Source organism: Populus nigra, chromosome 3 (genome assembly GCF_951802175.1).
Source record: "Populus nigra chromosome 3, ddPopNigr1.1, whole genome shotgun sequence".
NCBI classification, from domain to species: Eukaryota; Viridiplantae; Streptophyta; class Magnoliopsida; order Malpighiales; family Salicaceae; genus Populus; species Populus nigra.
Window position 1 is genome coordinate 10208150 of NC_084854.1, and position 27035 is coordinate 10235184.

The 27035-nt window shown below is 32.9% G+C and overlaps 1 protein-coding gene across 1 annotated transcript; it reads left to right on the plus strand.

Moving 5' to 3' along the window:
• The first annotated feature begins 21295 nt into the window (after positions 1-21295).
• LOC133688509 (AAA-ATPase At5g57480-like) lies at positions 21296-23682 on the plus strand. The gene has a single exon (XM_062108007.1). The coding sequence runs from the start codon at positions 21890-21892 to the stop codon at positions 23438-23440; it is 1551 nt and encodes a 516-aa protein (XP_061963991.1). The 5' UTR covers positions 21296-21889; the 3' UTR covers positions 23441-23682.
• The last annotated feature ends 3353 nt before the right edge of the window (positions 23683-27035 follow it).

Here is a 27035-nt window from a genome sequence, read left to right on the forward strand (position 1 = left end):
GTTATCAAACCCTATAAGTTGGATCATACAAATAGAATAACCTAATAGAAAGGAAAATAAGAAGAAAAAAAACATGAAGCCCTATTATGAAATCAACCAAATATTAAAGGATAAAATCGAGAAAATATCAATCTTAAAACAATAACCCAAAAAAAAACCTAAGTCAGACCAAGTTAACCAATTAAACCCAAAACCTAGGTCATTAGTCTAGGATAACCCCAAAGAAATGAAAGAAATGAAAATCATATAGCTCAATTTTCAACCAGTTCGATGTTAAAGAATTAAATTAAAAAAGAAAATGAGTGTAAGAAAAAAAACTAATGCCAACATTGGTTAACCTTTTAAATCCAAGACCTGGGTTGTGAGATTAGGATTACCTTATCAAACAAAAATCATGAAACTTACTTCTTAACCAACCCAAGGACAAAATTGATAAAAACAATCAATTTTAAAAATGTTTCAAAGAAAAAATAATAATAAAAAGAATAGAGACCAAATTTGACATGAAGATAAAATGATAGGATATTTTTCAATTTTGGCCAGACAAGCATGAATCTTGAGGAAACAAGAGAGAAAAGAGAGAGGAGGAAAAAATATGTCGTTGGAGCATTATTGCCACTCCTCCACCAACATGCATTACCTCACCTGAAAGCTCTTGTTATGCCTTTCCCAATTTCACCAAGAAAACCTGAGTATTTTACATCCAAAACTAGAAAATCAACCATAAAATAACAACAACCATAAAAAATTATTTTGAGATACATCGCAACATAATTATTCTCTAAGCAAAAAAGAAAGCCTAACTTAAGCATGGCAAGAACGAAAAATAAGCTTTGTTAAATATCAAAAAAATAAAGTACATCATAGAGATACAAGGTTGGTTTTTTTTATGAATATTTTATAAGTGGCAATGTCACGTAAGTCAACACTAGACTTGTTCCCTTGTACAGCTTTCTACTTCCGATTAGAATTCTACATTACTTTACAAACCCAATTCAATCTCTCGCGACATAATCTATTGCTCCTGAGTATATAATCCATAAAAAATTAGATTCAACAACAAATACATGGAAGAAACTAAAGATTCAAAGCAAGAAATTAAACATGGTTATACATGCTTCAGCTTAGGGCACCCACGAGCAAAGTGTCTGACATGTTGTTGCTTGTTTTTAAGAGTTTATCAAGTTTTGTTTACTCAGTCTTTGTTTCTGTTAATAAATCCCTGGTCTTTAAGGAAAGTTGGGACTGTTAGTGGTCAATTTACGCTAACCATGTTAGTGGATGTAATGCTAAATGTGAGGCTATATAACACTAAGTTTATTTAATAAGAAGGTAAATCATTCATCCAGAATATTGTTGAGCTCTATTTTCATTTTGTGATCAAAGTTTCCCAACATTCTGGTATTAGAGCTTACCACTACGGCCTGAAAAATAAAAGTCGCAGCTTTGAGTGATTTCAAACAAGTGTGTGTGAGAGATGTCCAGTGATGAAAATTTTATGCGGCTATCCATTCCTCACTTTGATAGCCATTATGATCATTAGAGCATGCTTATGAAAAACTTTCTGCGTTCGAAGGAGTTTTAAGGGCTGGTGGAGAGTGGCTATGTTTAGCCAGCGAGTGGATTAGTACAGACGGATGCACAATGAAAGAAAATTGATGAGATGAAGCTAAAGGATCTCAAAGTGAAGAGCTACCTCTTTCAGGCCATCGATCGCACAGTTCTTGACATCATTCTCAAAAAGGATACTACCAAAGATATTTGGGATACCATAAAGAAAAAAGTTATAAAGGAATACAAGGGTCAAGAAGTCTCATCTTCAAGCTCTCCAACAAGAATTTGAAACCCTAGAGATGAAGTCCGATGAAGGAGTGACATAGTATTTTTCTATAGTCACGACGGTGGCAAACAAGATGCGAGTCTATGGAGAAGAGATAGAGGATGTGAAGATCGTGGACAAAATTCTGCGTATTCTCATAGAGAAATTTTACTATATTGTCTGCTGCATAGAAGAGTCAAAAGATATTGATAATCTCTCTGTGGATGAACTTCAAAGCTTTTTAATTGTGTATGAGCATAAGTTTCGGAAAAATAGTGGTGAAGAATAGGTTTTTAAGGTTGCATTTGAAGAAGGGAAATGTAGAGGACGAGGCCGTATTGCTTATAAGGGCAGAGAAAGAGGCAGTGGTGGTACCAGTTTTAATAAAGCTACAATTAAATGTTATCACTGTCACAAAGTAGGCCACTTTTAGTATGAATACCTCTCTTGGAACAAAAAAGCCAATTATGCCAAGCTTGATGAGGAGGATGAGATGCTATTGATGTCTTACGTAGAGATGAACAGAGCTAAAAGAAAAGATGCATGGTTCCTTGATTCAGGGTGTTCCAATCACATATGTAAAGATAGAACCATGTTCAGTGAGATTGATGACAGTTTCTAGCAATTGGTCAGTTTAGAAAACAACACCAGGATGAAAATGATAGGCAAATAGAGTGTGAAGCTGCTCTTAAATGGAATCAATCATGTTGTGTTTGAGGTATACTATGTTCTAGAACTCATGAACAATCTCTTGAGCATAGGGTAGCTTTAAAAGAAAGGCTTGGTAATTTTGATTCAGGAAGGGGTATGCAAGATCTACCACCCTTACAAGGGCTTGATCATTAAGACCAACATGAGTGTAAATAGGATGTTTATTATGCTTGCTCAATCACAAATGATGTTTTAGCAACAACATGATGAGTGTCTTCACACAAGCTCACAGAATCTGTCACAATTTTGGTATCGCATACATGGACATCTAAGTTACAAGGGTTTGAGAACTTTGCAAAGCAAAAAAATGGTACATGGCCTCCTCGAGTTTACTGTCTCAGATGTGCACAGACTACATTGTTGGTAAGCATCACCATGATATTATACCAAGTAAGAGTTCTTAGAGAGCAAATCAGATATTGGATCTCATCCATGTAGATATTTACGGTCCAATCGCTCTCATATTCAATATCAATAAAAGGTACACTTTGTGTTTTATAGATGACTATAGCAGAAGGTCATGGATATATTTTCTGATAGAGAATTCAGAAGCATTGAGTCATTTCAAGTGTTTTAAGAAGATGGTGGAGAATGAGACATGTTTTCCTATCAAGTATTTACGTACAGATAGGGGAGGCGAGTTCACCTCGCTTGAATTCAACAATTTTTATAAGCAGAACGGCATTAAGTGGCAACTAACAACTACCTATACCCATTAACAAAATAGTGTGGCTGAACGGAATAATAAAACAGTAATGAACATGGTTTATGCAATGCTCTCTGAGAAGAAAATCCCAAAAACATTTTAGGTAGAGTCAGTAAATTGCAATTATGTGCTGAACAGATGTCCAATTTTGACAGTAAAAAACATCACCCTAAAAAAAGCATGGAGTGGAATAAAACCTTCTATTGATTTTTTTCGAGTCTTCGGCTGCATAGCACATGTTTATGTGCTAAAGGTACAAAGAACTAAACTTAACAATAGAAGTTTTATGTGTATATTTTTAGGTGTTAGTGAGGAATCCTTGGATATAGACTATTTAATCCTAATATAAAAAAGGTAGTAGTGAGTAGGGATGTGATATTTGAAGAGGAGAAACAATAAGATTGGAATGAGAGTTATGAAGAACAGATTTTGGTAGATTTAGAATAGGAAGATGATGTTATAGCGGGAGTAGATGATAATACAGGTGAGGGTGGTGAAAATATTAATGGAGTTAAAAATGATGGTGAAGATGTAAGTGAAACTAATAGTGGTAAGAGAGAAGGATATGTATCTCTAAATAATAGGGACGTTGAGGATAATGAAGATGGTAAGAGAATGGGAGAGCCTCCAGCATGGATGAGGGATTATGTTAATGAGGAGAGTTTCGGGTTATCTGAAGATGAAGGTAATTTAGCACTAATGGTGTCAAGTGATCTATTGTACTACGAAGAAGCAGTGAAGGATGCAATCTGAAAATTGACCATGGACAACAAAATCAAATCCATATAGAAAAACAAGACATGAACGTTGGTTACATTGCCTATTAAGCCAAGAAAATTAGGGTGAAATGGATTTATAAAACTAAGTATAATGAGTATAGAGAACTTGAGAAACACAAAGCATGTTTGGTGGCTAAAGGGTACACACAGAAACATGAAATAGACTACACAGAGGTCTACCCTCCGGTGGCGAGAATGGAAACTATGAGGATGGTAGTGGCTCTGGCAGCTCAAAAAAATTGAAAAATATTTTGGTTAGATGTGAAATTAGCCTTCCTCTATGCTGAGTTTAATGAAGATGTGTATGTTGGGCAACCAAGGGGTTATGAGATCAAGGGAAGTGGGGACAAGGTCTGCAAGCTGCACAAAGCTCTATATGGCTTAAAGCAAGCTCCACGAGCTTGGTTCAACTGCATAGGGACTTACTTTGTCAATGAGGGATTCAAAAGATGTCCAAATGAGCAGTTCTTTCTCACAAAATAGAGCAAATAAGGTAAAATACTTATTATAAGTGTTTATGTTGATGATCTAATCTATACTGGTGATAATGAAGACTTGATAAGCAGTTTCAAGTATTCAATGATGTAAGTTTTAGAGATGACTGATCTGGGAAAAATGAAGTTCTTTCTCAGCATTAAAGTGTCATAACAATCTGATGGTATCTTCATTTGCCAAAGGAAATATGCACTGGAGGTTTTGAAGCGACTTGAAATGCTAGAAAGTCACGAAGTCAATAGTTCAATTGTTCCAGGTTTTAAGCTAAGCAAGGATGTGGATGGAGCTGTAAATTTGTAATTGATGAATCGTATTACAAGTAAATTATTAGGAGTTTCATGTATCTCACGACAACTCATCTAGATATAATATACAATGTAAGTTTGATTAGCATGTACATGACTAAACCTACAGAGCTTCATTTACAAGTTGCAAAGTGGATATTGAGGTACTTGAACGGTACTTTTGATTATGAAATCATGTACAAGAAGGGGAGTTCCAATGACTGACTATGTTGGTGACTTAGATGATCAAAAAAACACTACTGGTTATGTTTTCCTTTTAAGTTCTAGAGCAGTGTCTTAGCTTTCAAAGAAACAACCAATTGTTACATTATCAACCACAGAGGCAAAGTTTGTAGCAGTAGCTGGGTGTGCAAGTTAAATAGTATGGATGAGAAGAGTTTTGGAGCAGTTGAGACATGTTCAGAAGAAAGGTACCATAGTCATGTGTGACAACAGCTCCACCATCAAATTGTCAAAGAATCTTGTCATGCATGGGAGAAGTAAACATATTGATGTACGTTTCCATTTTTTGAGAGAGTTTGCTAAAGATAGAATTGTTAAGTTGTTGCATTGTAGAATTGAGGAGTAGATTGCAGATGTGATGACAAAATCATTGAAGTTGGATTCTTTCCAGAAGTTTAGAAGTCAAACATGCATTTGCAAGGTAGCTGAGATAAACTGATTGGGTATCACAATTAGTTTAAGGGAGGGATTGACAGGTTGTTGCTTGTTTTTAGGAGTTTATTGAGTCATGTTTACTCGGTCTTTGTTTCTGTTAATAAATCTCCAGTCTTTAGGGATAGCTAGGACTGTTACTGGTCAATTTACACTAACCATATTAGTGGATGTAATGCTAAATGTAAGCTTTCTTTTAGCTTTCCTGTTATTACTCTTAAGGCTATATAACACCAAGTTTGTTTAACAAGAAGGTAGATCATTCATCCAGAATATTGTTAAGCTCTGTTTTCATTTTGTGATTAAAGTTTCCTAACAATGTCCTTCATCCTGGTTTGGACTGGATTGAAGTATAGAGGGATGAGATGGCTTGGAAATTTTACCTTCAATACAAGGGTGCAAAAAAATAAAAAAGTGATGTTGTGCCAAATCTTCCACTGATTTGCTTTATTAACGTGGTGTAAACAACACGTGTTCTCTTGATGTGTTAAAATATGTAAAGCATTTTTTTAAAAGAATAAATTCTTTAAAAGATTATCAAAATTTACTATAATAACAGTCATTTAAATACTAGCAAAATCCTAAATAAGATAAATTATTATCTTTAAAAATAATAAAATCTCAATAGTCTAAAATACTAAAATATTAAATATTATGTAAATAAAATATTAAAAGAAAAACCATAATTATACCCTTTGCTTGTGTTGGTTTAATATCTTTGGCAACTCTAGCACCGTGTGGTTTTGATTGCATCTAAAAACTCTTAATCGTTTGTATATAATCACTAAAATTATAATTGATTTCGGGTTCTGATATCAACTATTATAGAAAAAAAAAATGGAGGCAAAAGATAGCTACCACAGTTAAATGTTAATTCTCTTAGCTGAACAATTATAAAATTATCAAAATATTAAAGTTGTTTTGTATAGTATTAGCATCCCTTTAAATATTAACAAAACTCTAAGTGAATAATTAAAGTGTGTTTGGTACAGTATTGTGATAGTTTTTGTGGTTGTGATTTAAAAAAAGTTCTTTTATAAAAAGTACTTTTAATTGAGGTTAATTTGGTATTTATATATGTTTGGTTAAAATTGTGGTTGGAATTGAGGTTATAAAATAACAAAAAAAAGATATATATAAAATTGATGGTTTTTAATTTAAATATTATAGATTTAACTACTGTTATTACATCATGAAATAAATAATACTGTTTATAAAATATTTTTTATTATTTCATTAAACTATCTACAATTCTATCACGTATGAAATCCAACAAGTTATAAAAGAATGCAAGGGTCAAGAAGTCTCATCTTCAAACTCTCCGACAAGAATTTGAAACCCTACAGATGAATTCTGGTGAAGGAGTGACAGAGTATTTTTCTAGAGTTACGACGGTGGCAAACAAGATGCGAGTCTATGGAGAAGAGATAGAGGATGTGAAGATCGTGGACAAAATTCTGCGTACTCTCACAGAGAAATTTAACCACGTTATCTGTTGTATAGAAGAGTCAAAGGATATTGATAATCTCTATGTGGATGAACTTTAAAGCCTTTTAATTGTGTATGAGTAGAAGTTTTGAAAAAATAGTGGTGAAGAATAGGTTTGGAAGGTTGCATTTGAAGAAGGGAAAGGTAGAGGACGAGGTCGTATTGCTTATAGGGGCAAAGGAAGAGGCAGTGATGGTACCAGTTTCAATATAGCTACAATTGAATGCTATCGGTGTCACAAACTAGGCCATTTTTAGTATGAGTACCTCTCCTGGAACAAAGAAGCCAATTATTCCAAGCTTGATGAGGAGGATGAGAGGTTATTGATGTCCTACGTAAAGATGAACAGAGCTAAAAGAAAAGATATATGGTTCCTTGATTCAGGGTGTTCCAATCACATATGTGGAGATAGAACCATGTTCAGTGAGATTGATAACAGTTTTCAGTAATAGAACCATGTTCAGTGAGATTGATAATAGTTTTCAATAATTGGTCAGTTTAGAAAACAACACCAGGATGAATGTGATAGGCAAATGGAGTGTGAAACTACTCTTAAATAGGATCAATCATATTGTGTTCGAGGTATACTATGTTCTAGAACTCATGAATAACCTCTTGAGCATAGGGTAGCTTCAAAAGAAAGGCTTGGTAATTCTAATTTAGGAAGGGGTATGCAAGATCTACCACCTTTTTATAAGCTGGATCATTGAGACCAACATGAGTACAAATAGGATGTTTATTATGTTTGCTTAATCACAAATGATGTTTCAGCAACAACATGATAAGTGTCTTCACACGAGCTCACAGAATTTATCACAATTTTGGCATCGCAGATATGGACATCTAAGTTACAGGGGTTTGAGAACTTTGCAGAGCAAAAAAATGGTACGTGGCCTCCCCGAGTTTACTGTCTCAGATGTGCACAAACTACATTGTTAGCAAGCATCACCGTGATATTATACCGAGTAAGAGTTCTTGGAGAGCAAGTTAGATATTGGATCTCATCCATGCAGATATTTACAGTCCAATCGCTCCTATATGTAATAACAACAAAAGGTACACTTTGTGTTTTATAGATGACTATAGCAGAAGATCATGGATATATTTTTTGATAGAGAAATCAGAAGCATTGACTCATTTCATGTGTTTTAAAAAGATAGTGTAGAATGAGACAGGTTTTCCTATCAAGTGTTTGCGTACAAATAGGGGAGGCTAGTTCACCTCGCTTGAATTCAACAATTTCTATGAGCAGAATGGCATTAAGTGGCAACTAACAACTACCTACACCCCCAATAAAATGAGATGGTTGAACGGAAGAATAGAACAGTAATGAACATGGTTCATACAATGCTATCTGAGAAGAAAATCCCAAAAACATTTTAGGTAAAGGCAGTAAATTGCAATTATGTGTTGAACAGACATCCAACTTTAGCAGTCAAAACAATACCCTAGAAAAAGCATGGAGTGGAATGAAGCCTTCTGTTGATTATTTTCGAGTCTTCACCTACATAACACATGTTCATGTGATAGAGGTATGAAGAACTAAACTTGACAATAGAAGTTTTGTGTATATTTTTAGGTGTTAGTGAGGAATCCAAGGGCTATAAACTATTTAATCCTATTATAAAAAAGATAGTAGTGAGTAGGGATGTGATATTTGAAGAGGAGAAACAATGGGATTGGAATGAGAGTTATAAAGAACAAATTTTGATAGTTTTAGAATGGGGAATGATGCTATAGCGGGAGTAGATGATAATACAGGTGAGGGCGGGAAAATATTAATGGAGTTAAAAATGATGGTGAAGATGTAAATGAGACTAACAGTGGTAAGAGAGAAGGATATGTATCTCTAAATAATAGAGATGTTGAGGATAATGAAGATGGTAAGAGAATGAGAGAGCCTCCACCATGGATGAGGGATTATATTAATGAGGAGGGTCTCGGGTTATTTGAAGATGAAGGTAATTTAACACCAATGGTGTCAAGTGATCCATTGTACTATAAAGAAGCAATGAAGGATGTAAGCTAAAGATTGACCATGGACAACGAAATCAAATCCATAGAGAAAAACAAGACATGAATGTTGGTTACGTTGCCTATTGAGCCAAGAAAATTAGGGTGAAATGGATCTATAAAACTAAATATAATGAGCATGGAGAACTTGAGAAGCACAAAGCATGTTTAGTGGCTAAAGGGTACACATAAAAACATGGAATAAACTACACAAAGGTCTATGCTCCGATGGCGAGAATGGAAATTATGAGGATGGTAGTAGCTCTGACAGCTCAAAGAAACTGAAGAATATTCCGGTTAGATGTGAAATCAGCCTTCTTCTATAGTGAGCTTAATGAAGATATGTATGTTGAGCAACCAAGGGGTTATGAGATCAAAGAAAGTGGGGACAAGGTCTACAAGCTGCACAAAGCTCTATATGGCTTAAAGCAAGCTCCACGAGCTTGGTTCAACCGTATAGAGACTTACTTTGTCAGTGAGGGATTCAAAAGATGTCCAAATGAGTAGTTCTTTTTCACAAAATAGAGCAAAGAAGGTAAAATACTTATTGTAAGTGTTTATGTTGATGATCTAATCTATACTAGTGATAATGAAGAGATGATAAGTAGTTTCAAGTATTCAATGATGTAGGTTTTTTAGATGATTGATCTGGGAAAAATAAAGTTCTTTCTCGGCATCAAAGTGTTACAAAAATCCGATGGTATCTTCATCTACCAAAGGAAATATACAGTGGAGGTTTTGAAGCGATTTGGAATGCTAGAAAGTCATGAAGTTAATAGTCTGATTGTTCCAGGTTTCCAGCTAAGCAAGGATGTGGATGGAGCTGTAATTGATGAATCGTATTACAAGTAAATTGTTGGGAGTTTCATGTATCTCACGACAACTCATCCAGATATAATGTACAATGTAAGCTTGATCAACAGGTACATGACTAAACCTACAGAGCTTCATTTACAAGTTGCCAAGTCGATATTGAGGTACTTGAAGGGTACTTTTGATTATGGAATCATGTACAAGAAGGGGAGTTCAAATGACTGACTATGCTGATGACTTAGATGACCGGAAAAGCACTACTAATTATGTTTTTCTTTTAAGTTCTAGAGAAGTGTCTTGGCTTTCAAAGAAACAACAAATTGTTACATTGTCAACTATAGAGGCAAAGTTTGTGGCAGTAGCTGGGTGTGCAAGTTAGGTAGTATGGATGAGAAAAGTTTTGGAGTAGTTGAGACATGTTCAGAAGAAGGGTACCATTGTCATATATGACAATAGCTCCACCATTAAATTGTCAAAGAATCCTGTCATGCATGGGAGAAGTAAACATATTGATGTACGTTTCCATTTCTTGAAAGGGTTTGCTAAGGATAGAATTGTTGAGTTGTTGCATTGTATAATTGAGGCACATACTGCAAATGTAATGACAAAACCATTGAAGTTGGATTCTTTCTAGAAGTTTAGAAGTCAAAACGGCATTTGCAAGGCAGCTAAGCTAAAGTGATTGGGTATCACAGTTAGTTTAGGGGAGGGATTGACAAGTTGTTACTTGTTTTTAGGAGTTTACTGAGTCCTGTTTACTCAGTCTTTGTTTCTGTTAATAAAATCCATAGTCTTTAGGGATAGCTGGGACTGTTAACGGTCAATTTACACTAACCATGTTAGTGGATGTAATGTTAAACATAAGCTTTCTTTTAGCTTTCCTGTTATTACTTTAAAGCTATATAACGTCAAGTTTGTTTAATAAGAAGGTAGATCCTTCATCCAGAATAGTGTTGAGCTTTGTTTTCATTTTATGATTGAAGTTTCCCAACAATGTCCTTCATCCTAGTTGGGAGTGGATTGAAGGATAGAGGGACGAGATGGCTTGGAGATTTTGCCTTCAATACAAGGGTGCCAAAAAATAAAAATATGATGATGTGCCAAATCTTCCACTTATTCGCTTTACTAGCGTGGTGTAAACGACACGTGTTCTCTTGATGTGTCAAAATATGTAAAGCATTTTTTTTAATAAGAATAAATTCTTTAAAAAAATTATCAAAATTTACTAGAATAACAGTCATTTAAATGCTAGCAAAATCCTAAATAAGATAAATTATTATATTTAAAAATTATAAAATCTCAACAGTCTAAAATACCAAAATATTAAATATTATGTAGATAAAATATTAAAAGAAAAACCATAATTATACCCTTTGCTTGTGTTGGTTTAATATCTTTGGCAACTCTAGCACCCTGTGGTTTTGATTGCATCTAAAAACTCTTAACCGTTTGTATATAATCACTAAAATTATAATTGATTTTGGTTCTAATATCAACTAATATACAAAAAAAAAAGAGGGCAAAAGATAGCTACCACGGTCAAATGTTAATTGTCTTAGCTGAACAATTAAAAATTTATAAAATTATCAAAATATTAAAGTTGTTTTGTATAGTATTGGCATCCCTTTAAATATTAACAAAACTCTAAGTTTAGTGTGTTTGGTGTTGTGATAGATTTTGTGGTTGTGGTTTGAAAAAAGTTATTTTATAAAAAATACTTTTAATTGAGGTTAGTTTGGTATTTATATATGTTTGGTTAAAACTGTAGTTGAAATTAAGATTGAATAAAAAGTAGTTTAATGTGTTTGGTTAAAAATACTTTTTAAATTGAGGTTATAAAATAACTAAAAAAGATATATATTAATATTGATGGTTTTTAATTTAAATATTGTAGATTTAACTACTGTTATTATATCATGAAATAAATAATACTGTATATAAAATATTTTTTATTATTTCATTAAACTATCTACAATTCTATCACGTACGAAATCCAACCGACAATTACTACAGTTTCTATGGTTTCTTAAGTGTGCAACAACATTAGGTAAAATATCATCAAGGAAAAAATTAGATTGCGATCAAATTCTGCAAATGTTACGTCATCATGCGATCTCCTTCTAATTTATGTAGTGTCATTGAATAATATTAAACACTAGTTTTTCGAGTAAAACACAATTAAAAAAATTAGATTTTTTTTACTTACTCAGACACGATCCAATGCATTTAAGTTTGGACCGAACCCGATCCGGCCATGAACAGTGGAGACGTTCTCCACTGTTCACTCACTTAAGAAGTGAATAGTGTAGAGTGAGAGTGAACAGTGTAGAGTGAATTAATTCACTCTGCATATATGCGGCACAAAGAGAGAAGCAGATTGATGCTGCTTTCGGGTAACCTGTATTTAAAACGTAAATTATAGTGGATCTTACACAATTAACAACGTTTTATATTTTACCAAACATTTTATTTATGTTATTTGTTTTAAAATTAGAAGCAATCATATAAATAAACACTCTCTAATTGTTAGACATCCAAACCACCACCATAAATATTAAATAAATAAATTATTAAGAAGATACAAGAGTTACTATAATTATATCTTATATATCAAATGAAACCGAAGTTGTTTTTCCTTGAATGTTGGTCAAGTAGAGGTAGCAATTTTAGTGAAGGCGTAGTAGCTTGGCGGTAAGTGACATTGGTGTGTTTGGTAACATGTAGAATTTATTTTTTAAAGTATTTTTTGATTAAAAATATATTAAAATAATAATTTTTTATATTTTTCATATTAATACATTAAAATTATTAAAAATATATCAATTTAATAATTTTTCAATACAAAAATAATATAAAATTCAATCATAAAAACAAAGACTCCCGAACTCACATTGTCGAGCGAAGCCACATGAACCCACACAGCTTCACTGATACAATTACAGTGAACTAGCTTTGTTTTGTTTGAAAGAACCCCTGACCCTCCTAACCAAACGTTGACTTTGAAAATCTTGATTGCTAGAATTATTTTCTACACTAAGAAATCAAGATTTTTTTATGGAACTGAACAGGGAAAGTTTTTTTTTTTCAATTTAGCCCCTTTTTTTATTTTTATTTTTTTAATTTTACTTTTATTATTATTAAAAAATTTCAAGATTGTCTGATAGACTGAGTATAATACAATGTTGAATAATTCTCTACAATCTTGTTACATTTCAAAAAAAATTAATTCAACCGGCATGGTGCATTCCTATAAACTAGTTTCTTTCTAACATATAAAGTTATATTCAATGTTTTGTGTTTATAAACAAAATACTAATTTTGATCGACTATACAACTTTTAATTCTAACCGCAGCCGCAACAGCAGATCCAAACAACTATTATAGTGTGTTTGTTTTTTAGATAATTTTTGTGGTTGTGGTTTTAAAAAAAATAAGTTTTAAAAAAGTGTGGTTAGATGTGGTTATTTGAATTTAGATACGTGTTTAGTAAAAATTATGGTTGAGATTTATATGTAGCAAAAAACATGTATAAATATTGGATATAAAACATGTAAAAACTGCTTCACAAAAACTACGTTTCAAACTCAATTTTTTAGTGGCCTCCGCATTATAAAACGCAGTTTGGTATATTACCAAACACTTTATTGTGTTTTTTACACCGTAAATACAAAAATTAAAGGTAAACAAACGGACTTTTAAAAGAAACAGGGAAGATATAATCAATATTTTATTTTTTCTTAAAGAAAACTCTTTACTTGTAAAAATCTTATTAAAAATTGCATAGTAAAGTTACCTCATATTATTATATTATTAGACTATTCATAATTAATGTTTTTTAAAAAAAACTAGATTTATAACCTGCACTACACTGCAACACAAACATGTTTTAAAGAAGTAGAAAAAAAAATCAACTTGGAACATAGACCCAGTAGAGAAAGAAAAGAAGGTATAATCTAATTAGATTAAGAAAAAAAAAGATAACAAAGTTAATAGAGAATAAACAAAAAAAATCACTATAACCTGCAAAAAAAAGAAAAGAATGGTCACCCAAACAAAAAAGTTAACGAAGTTAGGGTTCTGAGCAATCAAATAAAAAAAAAAGAAAAAAATGCTCGGTCAATCTAAGTGAACATGCTAAATATGTAAATCGGGTCATGAGATATGGTGAGCCAACAGAAAAAAATAAAAAAATAAATCAAACTCCAACTCCAAACAAATTAAATGTAGATGGATGAAATTGAAACAAAATGTTAATATAAAATAACAAAAAAACAACTAGAAAATCGAGCAAGCTAACCAAACCTTACGACGCAGATCATGTGAGTTAGATAACTTAATGGAACGCAAACTGTAAAAAATTATGAAGTTCTATTTCAAAACAATTCAATGTTTAAGGACATAACATAACAACTATTAAATTTAAAAAACCAAACCTAAAAAAATTTTTGGGCCAACTCAGGTTAACTTATGGTCTAAGTGATGAAACTGAGATAAACAAATAGAAAGAAAATTGAAGAAAATCACAAATCTCAACCCAAAAACTCCAACCTTGAAAAATGAAACTGAAAAGGAAAATTAATTTCTAATCAATCTAATATTAAATGATAAAATCAGAAAAAAATAAATTTTAAAAATTTTCCAACATAAATTCAACAAAGAATAAAAAATAAAAAGAATCAAGATAATCCAATTTATTTTCGAAATCTATAAAAAAATATATAGAAAGCAAATAAATAAAAATAGCATAGCTCAATCTATAATTGGATAAATGGTGAATGGTGAAACTGGAAAAAAAAACACGAGTTTTAAAAAAGAAAAAAAAAACAAAAAAACCTCTTAAATCTAAGTTTATCTATAAAACTTGCAATGCATGAAATCCTAGACTCATGCTCAATAAAGAAGCTCAATTTCCAACAAATTAAATGTTGAAGAATGAAATAAAAAAATTACTAGAGTGAAAAAAAATAGCAATCAAAATAATAAAAATCAAATTTGATATAAAAAAAAGTTAAGGGGGATGAAATAGTAAAAAAAATCAATTTAAAAAACTATCTCAAATAAAACAAATATTAATCAAAAGAATGATGATCAAATTTCAAAAATAATAAATTGAAGGGGGTGAAATTAAAAAGGAATTCTAATTTTATAAATTATTCCAAATAAAAAAATAAAAAAATAGGGACCAAGTATAAAGAAATAACAAATTGAAGTATTACTTTAAGTTTTAAAAAGGAAAGCGCGAAAATTAAAAAGGAAAAAGAAAAAAAAAGCTATCGGCTCTAGACTGAAGAGATGTTTGCCATGTGCACCTCCTCATCATGGAGGTGACGCTAAGATGATTCAAGCGACACCTTGAAAGGAAAAGTTTGGTTACAGGACAACCTTATACATGTCACGTGAAGAGCGCAAAGACTGCCCACTCGATGACACTTGCAATGCCCACACCGATAAGTTATTTTTTAAAATAATATTTAATAGTTAGTCAAATATAAAAATACTCTTGAGTCAACTTGATATTAACCAAAAAATCATAAGGAGAAATAGAAAAGGATAGTTTAGTAGATTTTCACTAAAAGGTTAATTAAGTAATTATAATTTTAAAAAATTTAAAAAGACTAAAAAGTCAATTTTAATTTCCTCTCTATATAAGAGGTAGCCAAGTCATTTAATTATGCACAAAAAAATAAAAATATTTGAAAATAATAATTGATTATGGTGAAAAGAACTTATAGCCCCAACATCTAATTCAAAGTTTGATGATTAAGGGTAATTTTATCATAATACTATTTGACTTTCAGTTTTAGTTTTTTTTCCTTAATAAAGAAAATCAGAAACATGTTTAATGTATACAATAAGGACTCTTGTTCTATATATTGTTTAAGATGGAGGCCATTGTTGGATATGTATTTTTTTTTACATCCAATTCGTGTAATTTTCTCCTAACCTTCGGTAAAAAAAAAAAATTAAATTCCCTGGCCCCTTGGTTTCCCGACGGATGCACGCTCGCTGCTGTATGCGCAGACAGTAAAGGACTGTTTGGCTGGCATTGTACAGTATCATTGGAAGCATTGTTTGGATTACATGTGCATAAAATCGTACGGTCAAACTGTCTGTATCTCTACAGCTACTACTCAGGTATTTACTGTCTGTTTTTTTGTTTTTTTTCTGTAACAATTATTTAGTTTACGTGAAGGTGGAAGGAAGTAACAGACAGCATTATCGCTACGGCCATGTTGATGATGGCCATGCTGAAACAAAATAGTAGCAGGCAGAAATTACTGTGTGAGAGACAGAGATGGGTTGCTTTGCTTATTGGGTTGGATTTACCTTTGCTTGCAAGTGTGGGCATGTGCTGGTGACCAGACATGAAGAGACGAGCCCCAATAAGGATTCTCTTTAGATTAAAACCATACCATGCAACTACAGAGCTCGGGGCTATCAAACCGATTGGACTCTCTCTTCTCCACATGTCTCTCACTTGTACAGTTTTACAGGCAAAACAGAAGAGGACAACAAAATTAACCAGCTGGTTCTTACCACTTTATCTATGGTTGTGTAGTGTTAATTCTTGATTTTATATAATTTATAAAAAGTCATTGCAATTATACATGTATTTTTTATAATTTACTGAAAATTAAGATACGTGTAAACTGATCGAATATTTATATTAATAAACAATAATAGTTGTTCTTTATTATTTTAAACACATTATCTTTTTTTTTTAATATGTTAAAATTAAATAGATTTCTTACATCTTGTTTGATTTGTGAGACTGGTCTCCATTAAAGATTCTGTTTCTAATTATAATTTTTTTCTCATTAAAAAAACAAAACAAAATAAATATATCTAGAAATTAGTTAATAGTCATCAATAACATGGATAAATGGATGGATAATCAAACCTCCTAATCAAAGGAATTGCAAAGGCTCTCAAAATAATCCTGTATAGGCTTCTATTAAAAGATTTGGTCAAAATTTATCATATAGTGAATTTAACCAAGTTGGACTAAATTGCGTTAAATTATAAGATGATTATCGATTAATTTTCAAATAATTGATTTGAAATGGACAGATTTTACAAACACATGGTAAATTTTGATTAATATTTTTTAATATAAATAATTTTTCAAATTAGCATGGTCAGAGTTTTTCTTTAAAGGAATTCAAATTAACACGCATATATTTTCTTGTTTTTTCTTAATAGATAAACACTAGTTTATTAATCTACTTTTCATTGCAAGTCGAATAAAAAAAATTTAACATAAAAAAGTATAGTTATCACCAACATATTTTAATAGTAGTAAGAAAAGTTTTTTTTTATTGCATGCTAAAAATTTTATGCGCTCATTTAATAAAACATATCGAGAGTTATTAACTAATCATCAAGTTTGAAATAATGACAAGAAAGGAATCTCTTAAATTGAAAGGTTGAAACTCTTTGATCTCAACATGTTTCATTTGACATGTCTTTTTTTGTATGGTTTTTGTTTTTTTTTACATGGATTCTGCTAATGCTGGCGTGGATGCATTGAGAAATATAATAGCAAATTAGCAATACACCACATGTGCATTCCGTGGGCATTGTTTTTACAATGTCACCAAATGCGGCCTGATGGTGACCCGAAAACTTAGGTAATTATTTGACTTGAGTTTTAAATTAAATATATCAACTGTTTTAATCTTTTTTATATATATATATATATATATATATAAAGATTATAATATTTTAGATCGATTTAAATCAATTCAGATTAATTCAGATTAACTTGCGACATGCTCATAAATCTTAGTAGATTTAACAACTTATTTTTTTGGAATGTTTTTATTTGACTATATAACAATAAAAATTGAAATGAATATTAAAGTTATCGAATAAAATTTTAAAAAATCATCATGAAAGATGAAAAAAAGAGAGTCTTTTCTAATGTTATAAACAAGATATTATAATATTTTTCAAAAATTAAAAAATAAATAAATGGTATTTAATCAAATAATATTTAGAAACAAATTAGCAATGGAATAAAATTTTAAAAAAACCATCATGAAAGGTTGCGCTAAAAGAGTGTCTGCCAATTTAATAATAATAAAAAAGGCTATGGTCTTATAAAAAAATTAAAAATTCGATGTTATTTGATAAAAACTTCTCAAACTAATTTCTAACTAATCTGTTTTAATGAATTAAAAATTAAAAATAAAAAACAAGAACAAAAGCAAGCCAAGCTTGGGTGGTCTACATGCTAGGCCTCCTTTTTTTTTTTTCTTATATTAAAAGAAAGATGACTTAAAAAAAAAAGTGAATACAACATGTCATCTATTACTCTAGATTGCAGCGGTGAGAGAGTTGCCAAAAAATAAGAACATAAAATAACTAAAAATTCATTTTACCTAAAATTAACCACCTAAAAATCCATTAAAACCTCAATTAATTAACCTTTCAACATAAAAGATCTTTAAATTGATTCAAAAACACAAAATCAAGCTGAAAAAAAAATTCTTTCTCAATCTACTTGATGTTACAAGATGAAAAATAAAATAAATCTCAATGAAATATTTTTCGTTGACTGAAACTTATCAACACTGAAAATCAGAATATAGAAACTAATTACTTTCTTTTACCTCTCATTTTTTGACAACTCTCTCTCTCTCTTTCTCTTATCCCTCAAATATAGAGACATGTGAATGAAATGAATTTTTTAACCAAAACATATAATTACAAAACTAAAATGACCATAATACAAATTAAGAAAAATCCCAAGGCTAACCCCCCCCCCCCAAAAAAAAAAAAAAAAACAAAAAGTGATGAATGAACAATGTTGGACCAAAAAAGTAGTTTCATTTTTCACTCATTTTCAGTTTTGGTCGTTTTGTTTTAAATTTTGTGAAAATAGTAACATAAAGTTTTTTTTTTGCAAAATCAAACACCAAATCATTGTCAAAAAAAATTTTATATTGTGACAACCCAATAAAAAAAAATTACAAAATAATAAAAAATAATTCTGTTAATTAATAGAATTATTTATGCTTCAGTTTTGGTTCCAGAATTTAGAAACCGTTTGGGAACGTGGTACAAACCGCATTCCCAAAAAATTCCTTTTTTTGCTAAAATTTAATTTTTTTTGTATGTTTTGGATTGTCTTGATGCACTGATTTCAAAAATAATTTTTTAAAAATAAAAAAATATCATTTTGATGCATTTCGACTCGAAAAACACTTTAAAATACAACCACTACCACATTACTAAACATGCTGATTATCATAGAAGTTGGAGGGGGTTGTTCCCAGCATCAAAAATCAACATTTCTGCATTCTTTTTCCTCTAGTTTTCATCATGCTTTTCCTTTTGTTATTCTAGAGTTTTAGGTTCTTGTTTTTGGTGGAGAAATTTCAAGTCGCTTTTATTAAGTTTAATTTGTAGCGCAACTTCTCAAGGTAATGTTATTGAATTCTAGGAGGATGCTTCCATACAATTAATTTGCATCAAGTAGTGGAGAGTGGAGAATAAATTCTTGAAGGATAAAAGATACACATCAATGTATTTTGCATTCTTTTTACACGTACTAAGTTTTTCAACAAATATATATACTATACATTTTGTTTAATTAAGTTTATGTACATACAAATTATATGTGTGTGAGAGCATTATTATGGAAAGTTTTTATAATCCCTATGTTTTTTTTATTTACAAATTAATTCTTATTGGAAAGTTTTTTATCCCTATATTATTAAGAATTAGAGTTTAATCCACGATGTTTATGATGTAATAAGTAGTCATAGCCCATTATATTCCAATTTTAAAAATTACACAACCAAATATAGAATTGTAAGTGACCACTACATTATGCGGTCCATTATATTCAACCAAACATGTCGGTACGTAATTATTAAGACAATGCGCATAGGAGACAGTGGTGAAAAAAGGGTGTCTGTCTCAGACGATTCGGACAGGCTAAGAAGATAGGCTCTTCTTCTGCACGCAGTTGTGGAGAAGGGTCGGTAACCAGATGCCCTTTAAGATTTAGACAGCTGCTTTCGAGAGAGATTAGGATGAAATCCCAGGATTAAGAGCTTTAAACCAAGGAGGTAAAATCCAATGGCTGGAAAGAGAATAACCTGTTTATTTAGACATCAACCTCGATCTTTGAAGATCTTTTTTCTCAACTAATCAAGGGAACTTTATGACAGAACCCTTGCAGTAAGTTACCTGTTAACTGGCCATTGGTTAGTAGGCGTATGAGGGAGATAAATATTCCATTTCTGTGTAACAACTTTATTCTAGTTGAAAAGGAAGAGATTTACTTGGGACTAACTCTTTTAAGTTTTTTTTATTTTATTCTAACGCTGTAAAAAAAAAAACTAATAAAATAACGCACTACAAACAAAAATAATATATATAAAAATAATGAATTCAGTGGACCATACAAGCTATAGATATGGAGACTCACTTATTTTTAGATTGTTTATATAGCCTGCTTTGATTATTATTGATAATTTTTTTTCATATTACATTTGTCTTGTAGATTTCAATAATATTGATATATTATTGTTTTCTTTATTATTTTCTTTTATTTTTTTATATTTTTTTATTGAATTTTATATCCAATAATTTTATAATTTAAAAGAGATACACTCAATACTTGCGAATCACTGATATATGTACAACTCTTTGAGCTATTCTGGATAACCATAGTACTGCACGTACAAGCTTCGTCACGTGGGCCTGGAAGGGCCAATGGGGTTGAATAAAAAGTTAAAAACCTTCAGCCCTCGCTCTTCGCCATTAATTTAATTACATTCGATTTTCCAGCAATGCCTAATGTTTTCAAATCTCACTATAACTACATTCGATTTCAAATTTCAGCCATTAATTACATTCGATTTTCCAATGATTTAAATATAAACAATAAACTAATAAAAATGAGAATAACCCAATCCTTGTTAGTACCGAGCAATTTCACTCTGATTTTTTTTTATTGTTATTTCACCACAAATGCGTTTTTAATTGCTAATATAATAATTATTGAATGTTTATATGTTTATTAATTTTAAAATTTGTGTGATTAATTGAGGTGTGTGGAAGCTAACTTGAACATCCTTTTATACATATATATATATATATATATTTCTTATTTATCCTTTCCTCGCCTACATCCTGGGTCAATAACACGCATTGCTCTCTGACTTTTTAGGCATGGCAAGAAGATTTGCAGTTAGAACGATTAAGTTTAAATTAATCTCTATAATCAAACACGGGATAACTTCTTAAGGTAAGGGCATGTGCTTGAAAAAACCTTTCACTTGATAAAAATAATAATACATCACGATGCCCTTTGAATTTCCTTTTTGTATTTTTTTTTTGCTTCTCCGTTTAGTGACTGAATTCTGATCTCTCTTGTATTTAATCCCTGCCAAATCTCCGTCGGATTAATGAAAATAGGTAAAAATGATGTCACTCAAATAGTTATGGCTTTGCTTTTCTGATAACATAACCGCAGGTCTGCTGTCCAGCCTCATTCATTGTCCCATTCATGCATCTTGAAATATCATCTCTCTCATTTCACGATCCATCTCAGTTTTTTTTTTTTCCTGTAAGCAAAGGACCTTTTCAAATCCTCCATAATAGAGTACTGGAAGGGAGTTAAAAACAAGAATGGTCCAGCAAAATCTCCTGTGAATCACTCGAGTCCCCAACACCTCGAACACCAAATTGGACCCATCTCTGATCTTCTCCAACTCAAGACTCCAAGATCCTTCTTGTTTTTTCCCCTCTCTACCTTGCTGTTTTCTTTGTACTTGTATATATCTTGGCCCACCAATTCCTCCACATCTCAAAACCTTTCCTTTCCCTTGCCCTTTTTGTGCCCTTCCTTTTCCTTTATTCCCATCTCTCCCTCCACAAATCCCCCAGTCTCTACAGAGAAACCCCTCAAAATCCCAAGGCCCATCAGTCCCTATAAATTAAAGCAAGAAAGACCCTTTTACAAAACCTCCTCGAAAGTGAGAGAACAGAAAGAAAACACCTCCTTGGTTCTTTCCCTCTCCCCTCTCATAAAAAAACCCAAAAAACTAAGCACCACCTCTCTCAATCCTTTACAAAAAGGAGCAGCAGAATGAAAGAATATTGGGGCTCTTTGGCCTCAATACTTGGTGTGTTGGCCTTTTGTCAAAGTCTCCTTCATGTATTATTCCCACCAGAGCTCCGGTTTGCAACTCTGAAACTCTTCAACCGGGTCTTTAACATGTTCACTTCTTATTGCTACTTTGATATAACAGAAATTGATGGAGTCAACACCAACGAGCTCTACAACGCAGTCCAACTCTATCTAAGCTCCTGTGTCACCATCTCTGGCAGCCGTTTGAGCCTCACTCGTGCTCTGAATTCAAGTGCCATAACTTTTGGCCTAACAAACAATGACACTATCTTTGACACCTTCAATGGTGTTACTGTCCTTTGGGAACATATTGTGACTCAAAGACAAGCACAGACATTTTCCTGGCGTCCATTGCCTGACGAGAAGAGAGGTTTCACTCTACGTATCAAGAAAAAGGACAAGTCTTTGATTCTTGATTCTTATCTTGATTACATTATGGAGAAAGCCAATGATATGAGGAGGAAAAACGAGGACAGGCTTTTGTACACTAATTCAAGAGGTGGGTCTTTGGATTCAAGAGGGCATCCTTGGGAGTCAGTGCCATTTAAGCACCCGAGTACTTTTGAGACTCTGGCTATGGACCCTGTCAAGAAAGCTGAGATCATTGAAGATTTGAAAGATTTTGCAAATGGTCAATCTTTTTATCAAAAGACAGGTAGAGCTTGGAAGAGAGGTTATTTGCTTTATGGACCTCCTGGTACTGGTAAATCTAGCATGATTGCTGCCATGGCTAATTATCTTGGTTATGATATTTACGATCTTGAATTGACTGAGGTACACCATAACTCTGAACTTAGAAAACTTTTGATGAAAACAAGCTCAAAATCTATCATTGTTATTGAGGACATTGATTGTTCTATTGATTTGAGTAATAGGAAGAAGGGTAGTCCTAATAATAGTAGTTCTATTGGGAGGAGTTACTGTGACCCAGAAATGCGATCTGGGCCTGGTGTTAGCACTGGTGATGAAGGAGGGAATTCAATAACTTTATCTGGGTTATTGAATTTTACTGACGGGTTGTGGTCATGTTGTGGAAGCGAGCGGATTTTCGTGTTCACAACAAACCACATTGACAAACTTGATCCTGCATTGTTAAGGAGTGGTAGAATGGACATGCATGTTTTCATGAGCTACTGTTCATTTCCTGCATTGAGGATCTTGTTGAAGAATTACTTGGGCAATGCAGAAAGTGATTTGGATGAGGGGGTTTTGAAGGAATTGGAAGAGGTTATTGACAAGGCAGAGATGACTCCTGCTGATATAAGTGAGTTATTGATCAAGAACAGGAGAAATAAGGACAGGGCAGTGATTGAATTGTTGGAGGCATTGAAGAATAAGGCAGAGATGAAATTGAAGAGTGGAGAATGTGTTAGAGAGAAGAATTTGAAGGATGTGGGAGAGGAAGAGGAAGAGCAAGAGAAGAGAGCTTTGGAGAGTCCTAAAGAAGGTTGTGACTATGAGGACGGCATCAAGAAAGAAGACGAGGATGAAGAGAAGAAGATTAAATGATATAGAAAATGAAGTATTTTACTGGCTGGTTTCTGGATTGAAAGTATTTCTATTTTATCTTCAAATTGTTGCTGGTGCATAGCATAAGCGGTGGTGGTGGGCTGCTGCGAAGATTGGAAGTGAATCGGTACTGGATAATATTAGGTCTCCAATTTTTTTCAATGTTTAATATTATTATCCATCTTAATGTTAATTAAATAATGAGAGTAGTATCATATGATCAACAGATAAGCTTATTTGCATGTGGTGTGGTTGGCTTGGCCATGTGGGATTTTCTTATACGCCTTACTTTAAGGGTCTTCCTCCATTTTTCCCTTCTCATCATCCTCCTCTGCAACTGTGACCCACATGCTCTTCTCCCATTACAATTCTCAATTATGAATGACTGTGTGGGCCTTGGGTTGTGATGAGCCTTAAATCTACGCTGCTAACTAGCATCAAGGGTGCGCACTTGGGAAGGATCCAATTGTATCCTCCAAGTTATTATTTTCTTTTCTGGGTTTTTTTTTTCAAGTTTGTGACCACACCTTGCCTAATTTATCAATTGCCAAGGGAAGGAATTGATGCGTAAGCAATGAGAGGGGAAGGATAGAGAAAGTGAAACATGATGGCTAGGTGTTAGGTAGCAGATCTTGACAAACTGTCATGTAAAGCCCCATTCATTGTTGTTTTGGCAAGACAAAGAATAAAGGTTCCTTGTCAATTCCAATGTCATCCTTTCGTGAAAGTATGCAGAGATGAAGATGCAGTTCCCTTCATTATTTGTGCAATGGGCCACTATATATCACTATTCATTTGATCAAAATGGAGCAATCTTCTATTATGGAGCACAAGATAATTTGAACAAATTCCACCAATTCTTGTGGTGATAGATTGGTGCACAGGGGAGGGTCCTTTCCAATTCTTTCTCTGTCAAATTGGTGGATTTCTTTGTTTTTTTTGGCTCCCTTTCCCATAAGTTTCACAAAAATCATACTCCAGTACGAAAAAATTGATGCATGAACTTATGCATACAGGAATTTGTCCACGGATTTAAGAATGGGAAAACAAGCAAGCAAGCATGGAACCACCTAGGGGCGTAATCAGAAAAAGTTTTCATAACCTTCTCGAGTTCTTCCTTAAGATGTAGTCGGTACTTTGCCTTGTCATTTTCTAATTATGTTAAAGTATGCCATAATAATAATTCTAATCTTGAAGTGACGCGGCTTATGGATAGGATTTAAAGGGCACTTTAGGAAAAACAAAAAGAAGGGCAAATTTGATTAACAAGCTCCAGATTTCATGTCGGGTAAAGGAAGGATTGGGGAGCTAAAGTAACTAAAAAGTCTAGATTCACAATGAGAAAGGGTTGTCAAGCCTAGGCATGGATCTTGGCCTACGTTGTGACAATTTTCTCTCTAGAAATTAATATTTATTTTCCATGGAAAACATGAATGAAGGAAAAGGGAGAGGTGATAGCTGGCACGGCAGAGCCATTTTCTTTCTCGGAGGAGAATGCCACTTTATATTGTACCAACTATCAACACTTTATTTATTATTTTTTTTTTAAATAAAGTTGTGTTGTAGATTTGGAGCCACGAAGAAGACAACAAGAGAAATGATAAGCACGTACTTCTGTTTTCAGGATGAGCCAACGCTGCTTTAACGCGGTTATATGCCGAGCCTCGCATGATGACTTTTCGCCAGTAGAGAAAGATTTCCATGTGTGGACAATGCTGCAAGGGACACTTGTTAATTGTCACGTATTTGGTATGAAAAGATTTAAAAGTAGCATATGGAACCCAGTTTCCTTCCTGTGGGAGTTAGGGCACGATCAAGAAAATTATTGCATGGTACTACTGTCGGTGAAAGCAATGTAGAAGAAGATCAATTATGCAACCGTGTGCTCTGTTACTTCAGCTGTGGGGAGTTGGGACTTCATTGTTGGATATTAGCCTACAAGATTTGTGGCCCTGAGCATGAAGTGGACGGAATATATAGTTACGTGACAGTTCTTCAGGAAACAAGGGGGGTGCATTTGCGAATGTGGACCAATGATAGTTTGGATTTTGGATTCTATATCTCCTCGGTGTTGATTCTTAAACAAATTTTGTAGGTCTAGCCTCTTGGCGTTTTGCGACTACCTATACCCTTAGATCAGGAATCATAATTTTATGTTGAATCACAACGTTAATGGTCTTCACCTCAATCATAACGAGCAACATTTCATGCACACCCAAGAAGGAAGAAAAGAAGAAAAAAGACTAATTATTTCAGTAAATTATGCACTGACACGCCTACAGACAATGAAGCAGGTATGTTTTTGGGATAGCTCAGCTCCAAACCAGCACACATCAGTCATCGCAATCCATGCATGCTAAGCAGCAAATCAATAGTTTAGTCTTTTAATATATTCTTTATTCTTGTGGTTTCCCGCTGAGGCATTTACATGTCCCACGCAGAAAGAAAAATCGACTGGTACGGCTGGCATTCTCTACCAAACATTTTAAGCCTCACGTTGGGTGCCCAATTGCCTTACCAAGAATAAATTCAACGGGCCTGGCTTAGAGACAATTTTTCCCATGTTAGGAGGATCTTAGACCACTTATTATTGTGTGCGTGTGTGTGTATATACACATGCAACATGGAATTTCGGTCCAATATTTAAAATCCCACTGATTTCATACACTAAAACGTTATGTGATAAGACTTGACCGAACAAAACATTATGTCACAGTTTTGCTTAATACCTTTTTTTTCCTATATGAAACATATTGAATATAGCATTTTGTCAAGTCCACATTAAAAAAAAAAAAAAACTTGATGAGCATCAGATTATATTCTAATGCAGGAGTATGGGAGTTAATTAGTAAGAAATGGCGAATAATATTTATTTGAGTGGAATTTGAATAGGGATCTATCAACCATCAAAAGATTATAGAATCTTAGACCAAAGGAAGGAGTATGATCAACAAGAGAAATGGCAAATGACCAAAGATTTAATGTTGAAAATGTCAATCTTTTTGCATATGCTATGTTTATCCTATTACGATCATATCTTTGGGAATCTACGACCTTCCCTTTGTTCTCTTCAAGTTCGGAAGGCCCTAATTAACAGGTGGGAACCAAGAAAAAGGATGAAGGTATAATCCAAGAACAACTTTGGTTCTTAATAAAAGTTAGTCTTCAAAAAAGATACATTTTCTTTAATTTCTTCATGAAAATGGACACGCACGCTTTCTTTTCCGGTGAAAGGAAATAATATCAAATCAAAGAAAATGACGGGTTTGAATATCGGTGCCGTGGAGTTCTCAAATTAATTTGCTCATTCTGAACAAGTCCAGGGCCGGCCATAATGGTCTCCTGTAACACGCTCGGAGAATTGTTCAATTCTTGATGCCTATATATTCACACCAGTCTTCGAGCTCGAAGGCTCTATACAGTTTTCTTGACCAGATTATCGTTAGCGCTTAGCCGCCGTCGCCGCCGCCTTTGCTGAGACGCTGAAACCTAGATGTCAGAATTGAATGACTAAGGAAAGATTGTAACCTCTAAGATAAACATGGGAGATATCTCACAATGGTCAAGGATTTGAAAATAAAAATGGGAGATGAGA

Excerpts from the sequence above, each read along its gene's own strand:
- LOC133688509 (XM_062108007.1), top strand. The coding sequence starts at position 21,890 with ATGAAAGAATATTGGGGCTCTTTGGCCTCAATACTTGGTGTGTTGGCC.